Source organism: Galeopterus variegatus, unplaced genomic scaffold (assembly GCF_000696425.1).
Source record: "Galeopterus variegatus unplaced genomic scaffold, G_variegatus-3.0.2 Scaffold121, whole genome shotgun sequence".
NCBI classification, from domain to species: domain Eukaryota; kingdom Metazoa; phylum Chordata; class Mammalia; order Dermoptera; family Cynocephalidae; genus Galeopterus; species Galeopterus variegatus.
In genome coordinates this window covers 733,407-753,722 of record NW_007726232.1, presented here as the reverse complement: position 1 = coordinate 753,722, position 20,316 = coordinate 733,407, and the positions used below count along the sequence as shown (strand labels likewise).

Genomic DNA, 20,316 nt, shown 5'->3' with positions numbered 1-20,316 from the left:
TTTCCCAAGTGAGCTAACCGGCCATCCCTATATTGGGACGGGAACCCATAGCCTTGGTGTTATCAGCACCACACTCTCCCAAGTGAATCACGGGCCGGCCCCTGAGAGTTGTAGTTTCAAACAATGCGTTCACTTTCTAAGTTCTTGGTTTTCCAAAAATACTAAGGAACTCCTGGCAAAAGAATCCACTAGCCCAGCAGTGAGCTGGTTATTCAGTCAGAAACATGTCATTCTTCCTACTGAGTCTGGGGATCTTGAAGCCAGACCAAAATACCTGTTCATTTCTGCCAGGTTAAGGAAACTTGACATGGTAGAAACAAAAACAATGGGAAATTGATTTAATTTTGAATTTTTCAAAAGTTGACTACTTTAGAGTCCCAAAGGAGAAGCCTGAGTGTAAAAATAAATGAATAAATATATAAGCAAATACACACATGCTACACAGGCAAATCTTAGCCCCAGGATTGATGGCAGCCTGATTGTTTCAAAAAGTTCCCACAGAGCAAGAGATCTTAGGGCCTGCAGAAGAGAGACTCTTAGCTTCAAGGGGTTTGGGATTACCGTGTTCTGCAGCAACAGTTCTTAACCTCGTGTAAAAATAAACGAATAAATATATAAGCAAATACACACATGCTACACAGGCAAATCTTAGCCCCAGGATTGATGGCAGCCTGATTATTTCAAAAAGTTCCCACAGAGCAAGAGATCTTAGGGCCTGCAGAGGAGAGACTCTTAGCTTCAAGGGGTTTGGGATTACCGTGTTCTGCAGCAACAGTTCTTAACCTCTTGGTCACCGTACCAGCTAAGGGATGCAGTACACTCCTGGTGGTAACTACAGCTCACTTGGTAGGAATTTTCTAGGAGGGGGTTTCTATCTACTTTATGCATTATTTTAAAAGGATGCCCCAAAGCGGCCACTCCTAAAAGGCTAGACCATATCATTAAACTAACCTTGGCATTGTAATTAATTCCTTCCAATGCATAAAGTAGATAGAAAAGGAAATGTCAGCCTAATATGTAAAAACAAAAATACCTCTATTTCAAAGTATTTTTGAAATGTTATTTTCTAAATGAAAGTCATGTACAAAATAATTCAGTGAGGAAAAGAAAAGAAAATGCCCTAAACATGATTCTCAGGCAGAATAAAAACCCAAGAGATTTTCCCTTTATCAGCCAAATGATTTATCCCAGTCTATGGGTGATGATGAATCAGCCTTGCTTCCAAAGGGCAAGTAATAATCAAATCATTCCCCGGGGGGAAAGAAAATGCACCTCTTCAGCCTTGATCTGTTTTTGGAGTTTAAAAATCTATAGCAGGAATGGAGTCAGCTATGTGCCTTGGCTACAAAGGAGATTCTGAAATGGATTGTTTGAATTATAACTTTGAAAATGAATGCTGACCTCTCAGAAATAGAGACCTTTGCGAGCTACTTCTTGTATGTTTCTGTCCCGCACCTTGTCTAAAGTTGCATGCAGTGGAGGTACTTTATGGGTGTTCCTGGCAGACAATGGGCTTAGACCCCAAAATGTGGGCAGTGGATTTGAAAGCATTGAGAAGGGCCATTGATCTGCTGATGCATCTCAGAAGAGATCATGTTGAAGGCTCTGCTGTAGCAAACACAGGCTTCAGCTCTCATTCCAGAGGCATTCTTTGGTATATTTTGAAATGTCATCAAAACCCAGATGATTTTACAACTGAGAAGTATATGTAAATCTACAAAAAGGGATATCAGGTAAGGTCCAGCGGCAGAAAACAGAAAATGTCAATCTATTTTAAACAGATGAAAAATGACAATGAAGAATTAGGTGCTCACAAAAGCATCAGGGCTGGAGGAGTGTCCCAGGAGAGACTCTTAGAACAAAACCACAGGGCTAGCCCCGAGGAAGGTCTGCTGCCTCTGCTTTCAGCAGGAAGGTGGGGAAATGGCTGCCCTGGAACTGCAGCGGTTAAGGAAATGCAGCCATGGCATGATCCAGGAATGAGAGAGCCCTGGGGCTTGACTACCCAGCTTCCAGTAGCAGCAGTCAGGGCAGCAGGAAGATGGGCCCTGCCTCACTTCTATGCAAACTGCACACTACTGCATCCAGTCGACAGAGGCTAAGTCTCATCAACAGCCGCAGCCTCACGGAAGGCGGGGGGATGGATGGTAGCCGTTCAGCCTCGACACTACAGGAACATCACAAAGAGGTGGCCGTGTGCCTGTTTCCCACCTTCACCACAGGTACCAGGTAAAAGCGAGATGAGAGGAGAATTGCCAGGCAGGGCAACACTTGGAAAGCAGGTGGGGCCATTAGTGGAGAATAGCAGCAAAGGGGAAAAAGGACCCATGGCTCAGCTCAGTCCCCGGCAGCCTGCTGAAGGCCTGGGTGCACTGTATTGTATATAATGGGGTGTTTATCTTGCTGGCCTCTCTTTGCTGACAATGCAGCCAGCTCTCTTTGTTACAGGTGAGCAGCGGTTACTGGAAGGAGGCCAAGGAATGAAAACAGTTGTTTCGATGGGTTCCACTTTCAGGGAAATAATATATGATCTGGAAAGTCCCTGACTGCCTGCAATAGCTTGTAGCAAGTCTGGGGCCTTCTAGGTAAACTTGTAATCCTGTTATTAATGGACGCCACGCCCAGCCCCACATTCTGCAGCTTTGGCATTATAGTCAGAAACCAAGGCAAAGCACAGGGATGCCCAAGAGTTCCGGTTAAGGGTGCAACCAGTGCTTGGCTTCATTGGGAAACAAAAGATTGGATTTGGGGGCCGACCCTGTGGCTCACTCAGGAGAGTGTGGCGCTGGGGGCACAGTGGCGCTGGGAGCACCGAGGCCGCGGGTTCGGATCCTATATAGGGATGGCTGGTGTGCTCACTGGCTGAGCGCGGTGCAGGTGACACCATGCCAAGGGTTGCAATCCCCTTTCTGGTCACAAAAAAATAAAAAAGATTGGATTTGGGGATTTTTGTCCTTTATTCTAGAAGCAGCCTGCTTATTGCCCCCCCACACACACAAAAAGATTGGATTTGGGGATTTTTGTCCTTTATTCTAGAAGCAGCCTGCTTATTGCCCCCCTGAACTAGGTGCTCTTATATATACCCCACTACAATTCCCACCTTAGCATCCCACCTAGAACTTTCCTACATAGTCCCCCAGCTCAGCCTTTAATTTGTCTCCTACCTCTGCTAGCTAATTTAAGCTATAATAGCCATGATTTGATATGTGATCTCAAGTTAATTTATAGTACAGTATTTTAACAGATACTTCTAATCCAAGGGAGATATTTGATCATGGGAAATCATGCTCCCTGGGAGAACACGAGGCAAAGAGGTTGAGGTGTTTGGTGGTGAAGGGGGCCTTTAGGTAAAGTCTAGATCTTACCAGGCTGGTGGATGCCCAGCCTGTAACCCCACAGAGATGGAAGCCTCTTGGCAAATGGGGAGTGGGAGGCGGGGTTCTTGTTGGCAGGTTTGGGAGGGAGCAGAAGGGGTTTCAGGATGGCCTAGTGACCTTACTCAGATCCGGGATTCCCCTGCAGGCCTACATATCTCCACATTTCTGCACGCACTCATCACTCTGCTGGGAACATCCCTTCCTATCTGCTTCATCCAGGCTGAGTCTTCTCAACCTCCTCACTGTTGGCATTTGGGGCTGTAGAGTTCTTTGTATGGAGGACTGTCCTGTGCATTGCAGGATGGTCAGCTGCATTCCTGGCCTCTGCCCACGAAGTGCTGGTAGCGCCTCCCCATTGTGACAATCAAAAACATCTCCAGACATTGCCAAATGTTTTCTGGGAGGCAAGCCTGTCCCCGATTGAGAACCACTCATCTAGGCAATACTGTCAGAACTTGGTTCAAAATTATCTCCCCAGAATCCTTTCCTAGCCCCCATGCCTGTGGGTCTGACTGAGATGCCTGTCCTTTGTGTTCCAATAGCACCTGGTACCCACCCCTATGGTATCTTTTACCCCTGGCCTCCATTTGTTGATTTACTTGTATTATTTCCCATTTGACTCCTCAAGGGCAGGAATTGTGTTTCATTCATCCTTGAAACCGCAGCATGTGGAATAGGAACTGGGATGTGGGAGATGCAGAGTCTCTATTTGTTGGGCAAGTGAACAAAACAAGTGTGTCAACCAGAGGAGGTGACCCTGCACTGAGACTTGGAAAAATAGGGCACATTTATAGCTCTGACCCATATAAACATTTCATTTGACGATCAAAATTGTAGGCAGATGTACATTTCTGTTTGGAGTTCAGTCTGAAAGGTGGTTATCAGTTAGGAGGCTTGGCCTAAAAGTAACAGAAAACCCAACCCAACACACACGTCTTACAACATCAAAGGCATGTGTTGGTTGCAGGAAATCCAGGCATGGTTTGCTTGAGGTTCCAGTCCTTTCCTCTGCAGTGCTGTGCTCCCTCATGCACTGGCTTTGTTCATAGCTTGGCCCTGTCTGGTAAGAAATGGCTGCAGCAGCCCCAGGTCTCACATCTACATCCTGCATTGACCAGCACAAGAGAGAATTTCTCTTTTCCCAACTTCAAGACAAGGTGTATGGGTTTTACTGTGAGCCACCATAGGTCCGGTGCCCACCCCGTATCAATCACTGCAGCAATGGGGGACAAGGAGGGAGTTATGCTGATTGATTTAACCCAGTCAGGCCTCACCAAATGAGCTGGGGTGGGCTTGGTCCCACCTAGACCCCCTGGCTGGGACACAAGGAGAGAAGAGGATGGATGCCGAGGCCATTGCAGCACCCTCTGTTGAGGGATACTGTGGCCCAGCGTACTCCTTTGCATCGCTCTTCCCTCCATCCTCAGCCTCCCCTCTCTGGCTGGCCCTCCATCAAGGGGAAGACCAGCACAGTGTTGTGCCAGTGGCTACTATTCACTGGGCTCAGAAGTGCAGGCTACAGTCAGAGGTTCGTGTTTCAAAGGCAGATAGAGTGACAAAGAGGGATTTGTGCATCTGTCTGGCTTTTTCAAGAGCTGAAGTGGAGAGAGTGCAGATCTGAGTCAGCGGTGGGAGAGCCTCTTGTGGAATGGTGCTGGCTCGTGGGATCTACGCTCTCGGTCTCCTTGCCACCTGTGGTGCCAGCTCACCAGAAGATGAGAAAAAGCAGGTGATGACTCACCTTAACAGCAAAAGGCAAATCAGCTTCCCAGGAAGGAAAGCCATTCCTGCACGTTTACTTTCAGATTGATTCCCTTTTAAAAGGTCTTTTTGATTAGTTGACTGTGGCTTATAGATTGTTCTCAAAGTTCATGAGCAGTACCATGTGGTGGCTATGCTCAGAGCCTCTGGAGCTAGGCTCCTTACTAGCTGCATGAACTTGGGCTAGTTACTTTATTTATCTGTGCTTTAGTTTTTCTATCTGTAAAATGGGGATACAAATGGTACCTACCTAATCAGGTTGTTGTGAGAATTAAATGAGTTAATACAAATAAAGCACATAGAAAACAGGTAGTGAATTTATCTGTAAAATGGGGATACAAATGGTACCTACCTAATAAGGTTGTTGTGAGAATTAAATGAGTTAATACAAATAAAGCACATAGAAAACAGGTAGTGAATGTTAACTATTACCGTCCTGCCTAACAGATTCCATGAGGGAGAGAGCGATACTCTTTTTTCTGTTTCTCTTCCACTCAGCACTGTAGACATCTCAAAACTGCTCTGAATTGTGTCACACAAAGAAAGGACTGTACTCCCCACGGGGTGCCTATCTCCAGCATGTTGGGACTGGAGTTGGGCTTTGTGAAGGGTACTTGAGGTCTTTCCCCCATTGCCCCAGCACAAGGCCACACTTCCAAAGTTGATGTTTAAGGTCATGCTTTCTCAAACACCAGGTGGACCAGGGGTTGTAACTCAAGGCAGGCGAGATCTTGTGACTTTCTCCGTAATTGAATTTCCACCACTCTGTGGAGGGCAGCAGGTTATGGGGGAAGAAGGACAGTGGGATGGAGCTGCCTCTGAGATGCCTGCCCCAGAATGAAGATGCTTGCTCCATAATTGAATTTCCACCACTCTGTGGAGGGCAGCAGGTTATTGGGGAAGAAGGACAGTGGGATGGAGCTGCCTCTGAGATGCCTGCCCCAGAATGAAGATGCTTTGCTTCGGGAGCAGTGAGATGCTGAGAACATCGAAGCCCCTTCCTTCGTCCTTGACTGCTCCTCTCCATGGTCGGTGTAATTACTGGTCACTCATTAGAAGATGGAAAAAACAAAAGGAGGGTGTCCCTCTTTGCTTAGATGTGTATGAGAGACCTCATAATGTCTTTTTGACTCTCCTGAAGCACAGAAGCAATGTGCTGTCCTCATAATCCCATAGCCTTGGAGTGATTGTGGGTCATTATTAGAAGGCCATCCAAATGAAACTTAAAATTTTGGTAATATTTTAAAATTTTTTCATTTGCACACCTTTGCAAAAAAGAAATCATTAAACAATCATTTTGAACCCCTCTACCTGTTCCGATCTCACTTTACTGTTAGAAAAGCTTTTGAGAGGTAGCCTCAGTAGGAATCTCTGTAGAAAGCTGCTGCAAAGGTCTCTCTATTCCTGTACCATGGTAGTCTTCTCCCCATGTGGTGAAGTGAGAAATCCCCCAAAATCTGGTTTCCAGAAGCAACTTTCTAAATATGTCTCTGCTCCCTCACTGACAGGCTACACTTGCGATGGGTCTGTGATAGCTAGAGCAGATACTAAATGGAGAGAAGCAACACTGTTTTGTGTGGCCCAAAGGACCTTGATTGATGAAAAGAAAAATGGACATGGAGCCAGATCAATTTCCTCACGACCAAATGGCCTAGAAATTTTTCTTGCCAAAACCCTCACTTGGTCTTTGGGCCCTTGCCATGAAGTTGCAGGATTTATTCAGAATCTGTTCTGTTTGCAGGATGGAGCTATGATTGGCACTGAGCTGAAAATCAGGGCTTGTGACAAATTTTGGAGAGGGCCTTCCAATTCTTGTGCTCCAGAAATGAAGTGCCAGGGTGAGGCAAAGTGATATTGCACATTCTGTGTGTCCTGCACCGTATGGCCGTGAAAGACATCTAGCCACTTTGGGGCTCATAACTCAAGACATTCTGGAATAAATGGCCTCAAGAGCCCTTCATTCCTCCTCTTCAACTCCATTGTAGATAAGACTGTCTAATTCATGTTAGACACATGGAAATGTCTTTCTCTGTTGAAGACTTTTGAGCAGAAATCCCCCGGGCTTTTAAGACTAATTTCTACTTATTCATTCAATGAGTTTTATTAATGTCCTACTGTGTGCCATTCTTTGATGCAGCAGGAAGCATGACAAAGTCCCTGACCTCATGGAGCATATATTCCAGGAGGGGAAACACACAATAAACACCCATGTGCACAGAGGTACAGCACAGTGCCAGAAATGCTGTGGAGCAACATACAGGAGACCAAGGCAATAAATAGAGACCAATGGGAGCTGCTCTTAATAGCTTGGCCAGGGAGGGCTCTCTGGGGAGGTGACTTTTGAGCAGAGAGCTGAAATGCTGGCTCCCATGGGAAGAACATTCCAGGCAGAAGGAACAGCACGCAGAAGGACCCAGAAGAGGATGCACGTGTGGGGAGGCCCGTGTAGCAGTTTCTCTTCTTGCTAAAGGGTCCCAGCTTTGAGACCCTTTTCTTCACTCCCACATCTAATCTTTCCTTCACCCCCACATCTCGTCTATCAGCAAGGCCTGTCAGTTCTTTTCCAAGATGTATCTTGAAGTCATCCACATCTGTGTCCACAATAACTCTAATCCAAGCCCCTGCCATCCCTTCTTGCTGGATTCCTGCAAACGCCTCCTAACTGAATTCCCATGAATTCCAATAGCATTTCTCCCCTGCTTAAAATTCTTGAAGAGTTTTGCATTGCCCTTTGAAAACAGTCCAACCTTCTTACCATGGCCTTTAAGACCCTGCATGATCTGGCCCCTGCCTCCCTCTCTAGTCCCATCTGCTGAAAATTGAGGCTTCAGCCACCGGGCCCATGTATTAGTTTGCTGGGGCACAGACTGGGTGGCTTAAACAACAGAAATTTATTTTCTCACAATGTTGGAGGCCAGAGGTCCTAGATCAAGGTATTGGCAGGGTTGGTTCCTTCTGAGAACCATAAGGGAAAGACCTGTTCCAGGCCTCTCTCCTTGGTTTATAGATGGTCATCTTTTCCCTGTGTCTTTACATTATCTTCCCTCTCTACATGTCTGTGTCCTAATTTCCTCTTCTTAGGACATTAGTCATTATGGTTTATGGCCCACTCTAATGACCTAATTTTCACTTAAGTACCACTGCTCTGTAAAGATCCTATCTCCAAATACAGTTACATTCTGAGATACTGGGGGTTAGGATTTCAACATATGAATTTTGCAGGGGCGCAGTTCATCCCGTAACAGTTCTTCTTGGTTAGTCTCGGGCCTGGCAGGTTTGTTCTTCTTTGCTTTCGGACCGGAAGCCTCTGCTGCAAACATGCTCCACCAGATCATTGGTCAGGCCAAGAAGCATCTGAACTTGATCCCCTTCTTCATATTTATTGGAGCTGGAGGTACTGGGGCAGCACTGTACGTCTTGCATCTGGCATTGTCCAATCCAGATGTCAGTTGGGACAGAAAGAATAAACCAGAGCCCTGGAACAAACTGGGTCCCAATGATCAGTACAAGTTCTACTCAGTGAATGTGGATTACAGTGAACTGAAGAAAGAAGGTCCAGACTTCTAAATGATGCGTTTGACTATAAAGCTACTTACAATGAAGGTCTTCCATAAGCCATCCACACAATTTTACACTTACCTGGAAATGTTTCTCCTCTAAATGCATGAAATCATGCTGATGTATTTTGTTGGGAGATTACACTGATCAATAAATATCTGAAACTTGGAAAACAAACAAACAAAAAAACCCCCAAAAACCCAGTTCTTCCTCTTTCTTAAATGCTACAAGCTCTTTCCCAGCTAAGGGCTTTTCTATAAGCTTTCCCATGATTGTCACCTGGCCCACCCCTTCTTCTCCTTCAGGTCTCCAAGAAATGCCACCTCCTCAGGGAAGAACTCCTTGACCATCCCTATCAAATTAGCTATGTTGCTGCAACTATTTCATTTATTTTATTATCGCAAAATTGATATATAGTAAAATGTACAGATCGTTAGTGTTCAATTTGATGAGCTTTGACAGATGTGTATAACCTTGTAACCATGTGCCTAATCAAAATAAAACGTTTTTCTCACCCTCAGAACATGTCCTCACCCCTCCTTTCAGTTAGTCTGCACACACATACCCCAACAGCCAACCACTTTTCTGATATCCACCATCATTGTTTTGCCTGTTCTTGAGCGTCAGATAAATGGAATTATTCAGTATAACTCTTTTGTGTCTGACTTTTTTCACTCAAGGTTCATCTGTGTTGTTGCATGTATCAGTGGTTTGCTCTTTTTTATTACTGAGTGCTACTCCATTGTAAAAATGTAACACTGTTTTTTAATTTATCATCCCATTGTTGAATATTTGGTTTGTTTCTAGTTTGGAGCTATTATGAAAAAACATCTGCTGTAAACATTTTCATGTAAGTATTTTGTGAACGTGTTTTCATCTACTTGGATAAATGTGTAGGAGTGGATTTTGTGGGTTGTAAGGTTTAACTGTGTTTAACTTTTTAAAAAATACAGTCAGATTTACAAAGTGTGTGTACTATTTTCTCTTCTACCAGCAGGATGACAATTCTAATTCTTTTTTTTTTTTTTTTCCTTTTTTTGTCTTTTTTCATGTCCGGCAACGGATCGCAACCCTCAGTGTCGCGCCCGTACCGGACTGGGACCGGCAACGGGATCGCACCCCTCAGTGTTGCTCCCGCACCTCGCTCAGCCAGTGAGCGGGAACCGGTCCGTATGTGGGATCCGAACCCTCGGCGGGAGCGCCACCACACTTCCAAGCAGCGCACTGTAGCAGTGCGCCACCAGGCCGGCCCAGACAATTCTAATTCTGCCCTTCAATCTCATCAGCATACTTCCAAGCGGCGCACTATAGCAGTGCGCCACCAGGCCGGCCCAGACAATTCTAATTCTGCCCTTCAATCTCATCAGCATTTATTACTAATCTTTTTAGTTGTATCCATTCCACTGAATGTGAAATGATGTGATTTTCCTAATTACTAATGGTGTTGAGCACCTTTCCATGTGTTTATTGGATATTTATGTATCTGCTTTTGTTGAGGTATCTTTTAAAGCCTTTTGTCCAGTTTTTATATTGAGTTGTATGTTTTTTTGTTATTCAATTGTAGGAATTATTTATATTTTATGGGATACAAATCCTAATATTTTCTTCTAGTGGGTAGCTTGTCTTTTCATTAGTTGTCTGATAAAAAAACTAGTTTTTAATTTTGATGAAGACTTAGGGCTACAGAATGTGCCCAAGGATCAGACAATCAGACCAAGTTGTGTTGGAGTATTTTCCAGAAAGATGATACTGGGGGTTCCCAGCAAGGCTGTAATTTCCTTCAAGATTATTTCCATGGGTGTTTCAAAGAATAGCTGAAGTCATATGGATACTTAGCCTCTGTGTGGGCCATCCAAGATGTGTGAAACTGGTTTGCTCTTTTGAAAACAACATTGGAAGAACTGCAGATGCTTGCTCTATCCCGTGGGAACCATAAAGTGCAGGCCTGGGCCCCATGTGTTCGGGTGTGGAGAAGGAATGAATGGCTTCAGTTTCTTCTAAATAGTGTGACCTTTGCTGCTGAGTGATGGTGTACCCTAACTGTCCAAAATCCTAACTTCATCCATATTCTCTAATGCAGTAATTCTACTGGTAGAAATTTAACCAAAGGATAAATTCACAGTTCTATGCAATGTTTTAATCACAAGGATACTATTCTAGCTTTGTTTATATAGTAAGATATTGGGAAACCATCTACAATAGAGGACTATTAAATATAGTCTGAAAACTCCATATATTAGAATACTGTGAAATCATTTAAAGTTATTCCCTATAAATACACATATTTATTAACATAGACATTTGTTCGTAATACTGTTGGATAAAAAAGATTTCAAAATATTATATATATTATAATCCTGTTTTTTAAAAAATTTATATATGTGTATATATGCATATGTGAGTTTGTGTGTGTTCTGTTTACGAAATTATGACCCAGACAACTTGGTCTGAGAGAGTATCTAAGTCAAAAGAAGTATGCCAACACAAGTAATTTTAAAATACGTCTACTCTTTACTCATATTTTTCATACATGTGAAGGCAAATACATTGTGCCCAGAAATACTTTTTAAATGTCCTTAATTCCATTCCCATTCTCATGCCGTGGCTGTTTCCGCACCTCTCTAGAAAATCCCACAGAAAAGTCCTGCAGCCAACACCTCTTCTGCCTCTCATTGCCCACCCCCACTTCCTAGTCTCCATCACACACACACACACACACACACGCACACACACGGGCACACACACAGACATACATATCTATGTGGCAAAGGTGGGCCCTCCTAGCAGGGGAGTGGGGAGAAACTGACATGGGCCAAACCACATTCTCTGTAGTGACCTGGGGGGTGGGGGGAGTTGCTGGAGTAAGGGGGAGGTGTTGGCCATGCTCCAACATTCCTAATCTTCATCCTAGTTCATATGCATGGAAAACATCTGGAAAGGACATGCACGAAGGTCAAAATGTTAACAGTAGTTATTTCTGGTGGTAGGATTAGAGTGGGTCTTAATTTTCTTCCTTTTGATTATCTGTGTTTCCTAATCTCCTACCATGAACAGACATTCCTTGATTAATTTTTTAGAATTTTTATTGAAGTATATCTTGATTATTTATAAAAATAGATCTTAAAAAAGAAAATAGTCCCCGGGTGCTTTTCAAGAGTATGAGGTTGGAGAAGCAAATATGGTACATTCCAAGTTAAAGTGGCTTAAAAATATATTCTCTGTCCCAGATACGGCCCCCGACATTGTACCCAAGCCAACCATCAGCCAACACTGGGAGGTTTGTCTTTGTTCCTGTCTCCCCACTTTTTGTAAAATAAAAGCAAAAGGCATTTTTAGAAATGTGCAAGTGGGAAGAGCTTAGGGCAAGTTAAGCCAGTAGACATGGAATGCTTTGTCTTAAAATGGGTACAACTGTATAGCCTGACATATTGTGGTAACACACGTGGAAAACCCAGCACAGGACTGGCACATCGTAGGTCCTCCGGTAGATCTGAGCTCTTCCTATGTTAAGTTCTTTTGCTTAGCAGACAGTTAACTGGATTCAGCTCTGGGTGAGGCCCTGGATAGGGGGCTGTGAATATGATAATCAATAAGACACTGACCCAACCTTAAAGAAGCTCCCAGACTATGGGAAGAGGCAGATAACAGTAATAATAGTGGCTAACATTTATTAAATGCTTATGTGCCGGCTACTCTTCTAAGTGCTGTATATTTAGGTATTGATGCTTTTCATCCTTATAGTAATCTATGAGGCAATCAATAATCATTTTATCTTCTGCCCTCCTGGTCACAGAAGCCTGTTGTCCCTCTGTCAGAGCTAACAACTGAGGTACGGTAATGGATCTGTTTATGTATATATAGTAGGTAAGAGTTCGGGTGCTGGAGTCAAACTTCCTGGGTGCAGATCCCAGCTCTGCCAGTTATGGGCAACATATTTGATCTTTCAATGCCTCAATTTCCTTATCTGTAAAATGGGAATAATCGTAGTTGTTACCTCATAAGTTATTGTAGGCATGGAAGGAGTCAATATGTATAAAGCACTCAGAACAGTGTCTGGCATACAAGCTGTTAGTAAATGTTAGCTGCTATTTTTGTTGTTTTTGTTATTTGTCTCTTCCTGGAGACTGGGAGCTCCTTCAGGGATGGGTCACCATCTTAATCATTGTATCCACAACCCCCAACCCAGGGCCTAGCACAGGATTGAAACCAGCAGTTGTCTGTTAAGTAAAAGAACAAGCTTATGGCTAATCATATGTTGCAAAGGGGGTGGTGTTTCTCCTCAGTAGTAGACATCAGATTCTCCCAAGGATGATGATAATAGGAGGAGCATGGCACCTCCTAGAGTAGATAGCATCCAAGAAACAGTAAATATCAGACCATAGTTGAACTCTCCCATTTTACAGATGAGAAGCCTGAGGCTTAAGGAGTTCGTGCAACTTGCTCGTGGTCATGCAGCTCATTAGCAATGCAGAAATATGTTATGGAAAGTAGGCCTTTTATCTTAACCTCAAATTCCACTCCTTGGGGAAATTGGACAGAATTTATTATTTCAGTTCAAGTCTGCAAAGCTTTATTGAATGACAAGTGTCTTATGCTAGGCTCATGAGAAACAGGTGAAATGAGCTGAGGGAGTGACCAATCTTGGGCAAGACAGACATTAAACAAGCAAATCCAAATGTGATGAGAGGAAGCCCAGGGTGTACTGAGAGCTAATGCTGTTTCCATCTGTGGATATGGAAAGACTGGAAAACCAAGTGAGAATTGTGGAGAAACAGGAGTTCTTTAGGAAGTGGCTTGAGCAAACCTGGGTTATGAGTCTGGGCCTTCCAGTTAAAGGGACCACTCCCCCTCTCCGCCCCATGCAGAGTGGAAGCTCTGTGGGCTGGAAAAATCATAACTCAGCTCACCCCGTGCCATTAAAGTCTGGGCCTTCCAGTTAAAGGGACCACTCCCCCTCTCCGCTCCATGCAGAGTGGAAGCTCTGTGGGCTGGAAAAATCATAACTCAGCTCACCCCGTGCCATTAATCTCCCACCTGGGAGTAGTTGAGCATCAAGCAGCCTTTATGTATTAGGGAGACTGGGGATGTGGGGAGGCAGGGCCATGTGTGGGCAGCAGCCAGCACTGGAGAGGAAATGCAGGAAGCTTTGTGTGTGCCAGCCCTGATGTCCCACCCCTACCTGACTCTGGGTGACTTAACTGCTCTGGCCTTGACCTCCTCATTTGTAAAATGGAGCTTGAATTAAATGATTCTCCTAAAGTCCCTTCAGGCTCTGAAATTCAGTCCAGAATGTTCTGTGTCGTGAAGAAAATTTCTTTCAGAAGTTGCCTTCACTATCCTAGAAGGTCTTGCCAGGAAAAATCTCAACAGGCCTTCAGGGAGCACATTTCCCAGACAGTGATCTCAAGCCTTTCCCTGAAGAGCCCCTAACAGCAGAAAAGCCTTAATGTGTCCCCTAGCCCCAGGTTTGGTGGCACGTACCCAGGCATGATATGTCTTTGAGTTCTTGTTTATTATCACAAAGGTAATTTTATATTCTACTCCATAACATATCCTTGCTTGTGTTAATGTAAAAATAGTATTTTTAAATTACTTACTATGAATGTTTGTTTATAAATCTGTTACCGAAACCCCAAAGGTCCGTTTGCTTGCCGCTCAATAGCCAATAATTGACAGACGAGTGTTGGTATAAGAAAAGGTAGCCTTTGGGCCGACCCTGTGGCTCACTCGGGAGAGTGTGGCGCTGGGAGTGCAGTGGGCGCTCCTGCCACGGGTTCGGATCCTATATAGGGATGGCCGGTGCGCTCACTGGCTGAGCGCGGTGCTGGGTGACACCAAGCCAAGGGTTGCGATCCCCTTACCGGTCACAAAAAAGGACAAAAAAAAAAAAGAAAAGAAAAAAAGAAAAGGTAGCCTTTAATCAGGAAGCCAGCAGCCTGGGGAAATGGTGGACTTGTGTCTCAAAGATCATCTCCACTTTTCCCAGACTTGTCAAGGGTTTTATAAGAACAGGTGGTAGGGGGCTGATTCATGGTGACCTAAACAGCGACATGCAGGCATAATCATAAAATTACAGATAAACATCAAAGAACTTCTTGGGTGGGAGCTGCGTGGCTCACTTGGGAGAGTGTGGCGCTGGGAGTGCAGTGGGCGCTCCCGCCGCGGGTTCGGATCCTATATAGGGATGGCCGGTGCGCTCACTGGCTGAGCGCGGTGCTGGGTGACACCAAGCCAAGGGTTGCAATCCCCTTACTGGTCACAAAAAAGGACAAAAAAAAAAGAAAAGAAAAAAAAAAAGGTAGCCTTTAATCAGGAAGCCGGCAGCCTGGGGAAATGGTGGACTTGTGTCTCAAAGACCATCTCCACTTTTCCCAGACTTGTCAAGGGTTTTATAAGGACAGGTGGTAGGGGGCTGATTCATGGTGACCTAAACAGTGACATGCAGGCATAATCATAAAATTACAGATAAACATCAAAGAACTTCTTGGGTGGGAGCTGATTCATGGTGACCATCACGATGACCATCCTGCATGAAGTCCAGTCATAGATTCAGTTCCTGTTAACCTCAAAAAGATCTAGTTAGTAAGCTAGCAAAGAATGGCCATCTGGGTTAATAATTTCTTCTATAATTATTCTGTGTACAATGTGAGCAAAAGTCATTATGTTCTAGCAGTCACGTGAACAAGAGTCATTGTATTCTGATGTCCAGCTGCAAGCTATGCAGTTCATGTTGCAAGAGTAAGAAAAAAAAAACTTTTTAATTTAGAAGTTTAACAAAATGGAATCACTTCTGTTCAGGCTGTTACAAACCTAGACTTAAAGATTGTAGAAAATCTCACTTTTGATCTTGAACTATAGCCAGGTCCTAACTGGGTGATAAGATTACAGGAAATGTCTAATTTTTGTGTGTGTGTGCTTTCTGTATTTTTGCTTTTTTCTCTAATGAGCATGTATTGATTTAATGCTAAAGAAAAGTAAATATACTTTAAAAAAATGAAATATAACACAGTTCTGACCCTCAGGTGAAGTATTTGAGGAGGGAAGGGCTTCCCTTTATAAGTGAGTCCCTATGAAAATGTAATTCCATGAAAAATGTGTCATTGAATGAACAAAAATAATAATGATGATTATGACGATGGCATGTTTTTACCATGTGCTACTGTTCTAAAATCTTTACGTGCATGTTTATTTAATCCTTATAAAAACCCTTTGAGGCAATATTACCCTCATTTTACAGATGAGGAAGTGGAAACACTGAAAAGTTAAAGTAACTTCCTGGTTGAACATCTTTAATGCCCTTTTACCTTCTCAGCACCTTCTAGGTCTGGCTGTTGCTGTGACATCTGCTCCAAGGCAGCAACCTGACTGTGCCCCTGTAGTGGTCCCTTTTCTCTTGCTTATTGCTTTCTTGCACTCTGAGATTTGTGTAAGTGCCGTGCTGGAGAATGAGCTCCTATGGGCATCCCATGTCATAGTAGCCGAGAAGCCTCAGAGCAAATAGCAGACACTTATTAAACAAGCATTCATTAGCAGGCAAGCGTAAGACAGTCCATGCAGCCTGCTCTGGAAACTGATGAAGTTCCACCTCTCTGCCCACCTAGGTACTGAAGCTGCTCCCTGAATGAAAGGTTCAGTGGAGAAAGGCATGAGAACATTCTAGATCAGTAGACCTCAAACTTGAGCAGGCATCAGAATCTCCCAGAGGGCTTACTCAAGTACCGATTGCTAGGCCTCATCCCAGAACTCCTGGTCGAGTGTGCACCATACTTTGAGATCAGCGATTTGGAAGCAGGATTATGTTACTGTCTCTGATGACTGGCATCAGGCAACCAGCAATTCTCTAATGAGTAGCTGGACACAGGGCCATTTAGAGAGTTAGTCTAGAGTGTAGAGTGACATCCTCCATGTGGAGACTACAGGACACTCCAGATTCTTATACCCACTGGCATAAGGATGGAGAGTGTGATTTTAGAGAATACCATTACTTTCATCAGTGAAAGCCATTTCTCGTGATTTTATTATGCTAATTAGTAAAGTGTGTGGCATTGGTGGAACTATGGACAACTGAAATGCACAGTCACAGCTGGAGTGTGGCCTTACTGGTACAATGCTAGCTGACTTCCCCTGTAGTGTGAATTCCTGGATAGAGCACATAAGACATAACTTCAATTAGCACAGATGCATAGTATCGCCTGTCTCATGAGATCGAGCACGTTCAGGGTGGCATGGCCGTAGACAATATAACCTGTCTGAGTGAATGTTTTAGAGTAAATTACAGACTGCCTTAATGGGAAGGGAAGTTAATTAACAAATCAATGGCTTTGTTTGGTCCCACAGACGGAGCCCGAAATCATAGAGGAAACCAACGTGGACAGAGTTCACGAGCCCCGGGGCTACGCCAGGTCGCGGCAGGTGAAAGGCCACTCGGAGACCTCCACGCTGAGCTCCCAGCCCTCCATCGACGAGGTGAGGCAGCAGATGCACATGCTGCTGGAGGAGGCCTTCAGCCTGGCGTCCGCAGGCCATGCCGGCCACAGCCGGCACCAGGAAGCCTACGGCTCAGCCCAGCACCTGCCCTACTCGGAGGTGGTGACCAGCGCTCCGGGCACCATGACACGGCCCAGGGCCGGGGTGCAGTGGGTGCCAACCTACCGCCCAGAGATGTATCAGTACAGTCTGCCCCGACCGGTAAGTCAGACATCCCACGTGCCTGCACAGGTCAGCATCGTGTCAGCTGTCCAGTGTGTTCTAACAGGGGACTCAGAGCAGGGACTTCTAGTGATAAGCCACTTTGGGATTTCGAGATGAACTTTGCTGGGCTCTCATCCTGTCCTCCACCCAGGATCAAAAGTCTAAGCCTTTTACTCCTGTGGGTAAGGCATACAAGAAGCCCTTATGTCCAACCATAATACATTTTAGAGTGAATTTCCTTTTCCACTTCATATAGTTTAGAACAAATTTCCTTTTCTACTTAATATATTTTAGAATGAGTTTTCTTCTCTACTCTCTCCCTCCTGTAAAGGGCTGACATTCTTCATGCCCTGGTGGTTTCCTGTACTTTCAAGTGTGAGACCCTTTTTAAATGTCAGATGGCCTCATGGAGCCACATGTTAAGGGGCTGTCGCCTGGTGGTTAAGAACACAGGCTTTGAGCAAGGCGGCTTGACTTTCAGTCCCAGCTCTCCTGCTTACTGGCTTTGTAACTTGGGGTAGTCACTACAATTCTCTACGGATGAAAACAAACAAATAAGAAAAATAACCTACTTCCTAGAGTAATTTTAAAGGTTAAGTGCATTGATATATATAACTTACTGGAAGAATGCCAGGTGCAGGGTAAATACTGTAGAAGTGTATTAGTAACAATTATTCATTTTGTAATCATGGCAGTTCCCTATTTGAGAAAGCATCTGATGACTAAGAGCTTCTATAATTTAAATAATAATTTTAATTACTTGCCTTTTTTCCATCACCGCAGCATCTACATATACAAGGGTACTTCAAAAAGTTCATGAAAAGATGGAATTAAAAGATAATATGAATCTTTCCATGACCTTTTAAAATACCCCTTATATCTTTTTATAAAGACATAGTTTTATAAACCATAGATCATAATAGACCATGCTTGTGCATGCATAGATTCCATCCTTAAAATATTCCATGCCCTATCCCCAGAAGTTACTCATGAATAGAGCTTTATAAATTGTTATTGTGATATGTAAGTAGGTAACAAAAGCTAACATTTATTAGGTGTTTTACTGGTACTGGGTATTGATCTATGTATTACTTGTATGTTAACTCATTTAGTCCTTAAAATAAGCCTATGACACAGGTGCTAGTTTTATCCCTATTTTACAGATGAGGAAACTGAGGCTATGCAATTCTTTCAAGTCACACAATCAGGAAGGGGCAGAGTCAGGACCTGAGGCCAAACAGTTTAGCAACAGACCCATGTTCTCAGCCGGCATGTTATGTTGCCTTGTGCTTTGTTATGTTCCTCTCTGTCCGTTTTATTTATTTCATTTGCAGTAGACTATTTGGGGTCCTATGGGCTTGTGCCCCACTCCCAAAGTCCATCTATGCTGGCGCTTAATAAATGCTGTTATGCCATGTATGTGCACAGTGTGCACACCACAGTGACCTCCCTGTGCTCCTTTGTTCCTATTCCCCCTTCCAGGTCACTGAGATGTCTTCTGTGGTACTGCACTTAATCCTTCAGTTTCTCTCTGTTGGCGCCCACCCTAGTGTTTTGAGTCCTGCTTCCCACTTGGTTCCCTCTCTTTGAATGTCAATCTCTCACCTAACCTTGCTTCCTCTCCCAATTGATTAAGCTTTAGGAGGAGAGACCCATGTCCATGTCAAATTGAGCCACTGGGGGAGGGGTGGCTGTGCTTGGGGTCATCATCACTGCAAGGGTTCGTCCTTAGGTTGGCAGGTTCAGAATTTCTGTCTTGTCTCTTCACTCTGGGGTGATCAGATTCCAGGAATCTGACTCGTGCTGATTAAGTACACAACTGCTTTATTAATACTAACTTATCAACCTGCAGCAAGCACCGGGTGACCAGGGGTGCCAGAATACTTATGCTCACTGGTCAGCACTGTCTTTGACTAAGTAAAAGCCAGTTTGGGGAAGAGAAGACACTACCAGAAGGAAAACCGGTTGTCCTTAAAGCCATCTTCTCAGTCTATGGAATGCAAATTCGGGGAGTATGGGCAGTAAAGGAAATAGGGCAAACATGGGATGTCTTTTTACATACCATTTTCTGAGATATGGGTGCAATAAAAGATAAGTTCTTAATATAATATTTTTATTTTTAATTATGGTAAAGTATGCATAGCATAAAATATGCCATCCTCACCATTTTTAAGTATACAGTTCAGTAGTGTTAGTAGTTCACATTGTTGTGTGGCCAATCTCCAGAACTCTTTTCCCATTGCAAAACTGAAACTCTATACCCGTTAAAAAACAACTCCCATTTTCCCCTTCCCCACAGCCCTGGCAACCACTGTTCTGTTTTCTGTCTGTATGAATCTGACTGTTCTAAGTACCTCCTATAAGTGGAAGCATATAGTATTTGTCTTTTTGTGACTGGTGTATGTATTTCGCTTAGCATAATATCTTCATGTTTCATCCATGTTGTAGATATATCCGAATGTCCTTCCTTTTTAAGGCTGAGTAATGTTCCATTGTTTGGTATATACCACATTTTGTTTATCCATTCATCTGTCAATGGGCACCTGGGTGGCTTCCACCTTTTGGACATTGTGAATAATGCTGCTATGAACATGGATGTACAAATATCTCTTCAAGTTCTTGCTCTCCATTCTTTTAGGTATATACTCTGAAGTGGAATTCCTAGGTCATATGGAATTCTGTTTTTAATTTTTGAGGAACTTCCATATTGTTTTCCACAGCAGCTGGACTACTTTCATTCCCACCAGCAGTGCACAAGGGTTCCAATTTTTCCACGTCCTCACCAACACTTGTTATTTTCTGTTTTTTTGAGAGTAACCATCCTAGTGGGGGTGAGGTCGTATCTCACTGCAATTTTGATTTGCATTTCCCTAATGATTAGTTATGTTGAGCATCTTTTTTTTTTTTTTTCTTCCTTTTTGTCTTTTTT

At 43.8% G+C, this 20,316-nt stretch overlaps 1 protein-coding gene across 1 annotated transcript in view; it reads left to right on the top strand.

Moving 5' to 3' along the window:
- KIAA1549L (KIAA1549-like ortholog) overlaps positions 1-20,316 on the top strand; it is a 113,799-nt gene that overhangs the window by 75,672 nt on the left and 17,811 nt on the right. The window contains exon 17 of the mRNA XM_008588100.1: positions 17,034-17,384. Within this exon, the coding sequence (XP_008586322.1) occupies positions 17,034-17,384 (351 nt within the window). The remainder of the gene's footprint in view (positions 1-17,033; positions 17,385-20,316) is intronic.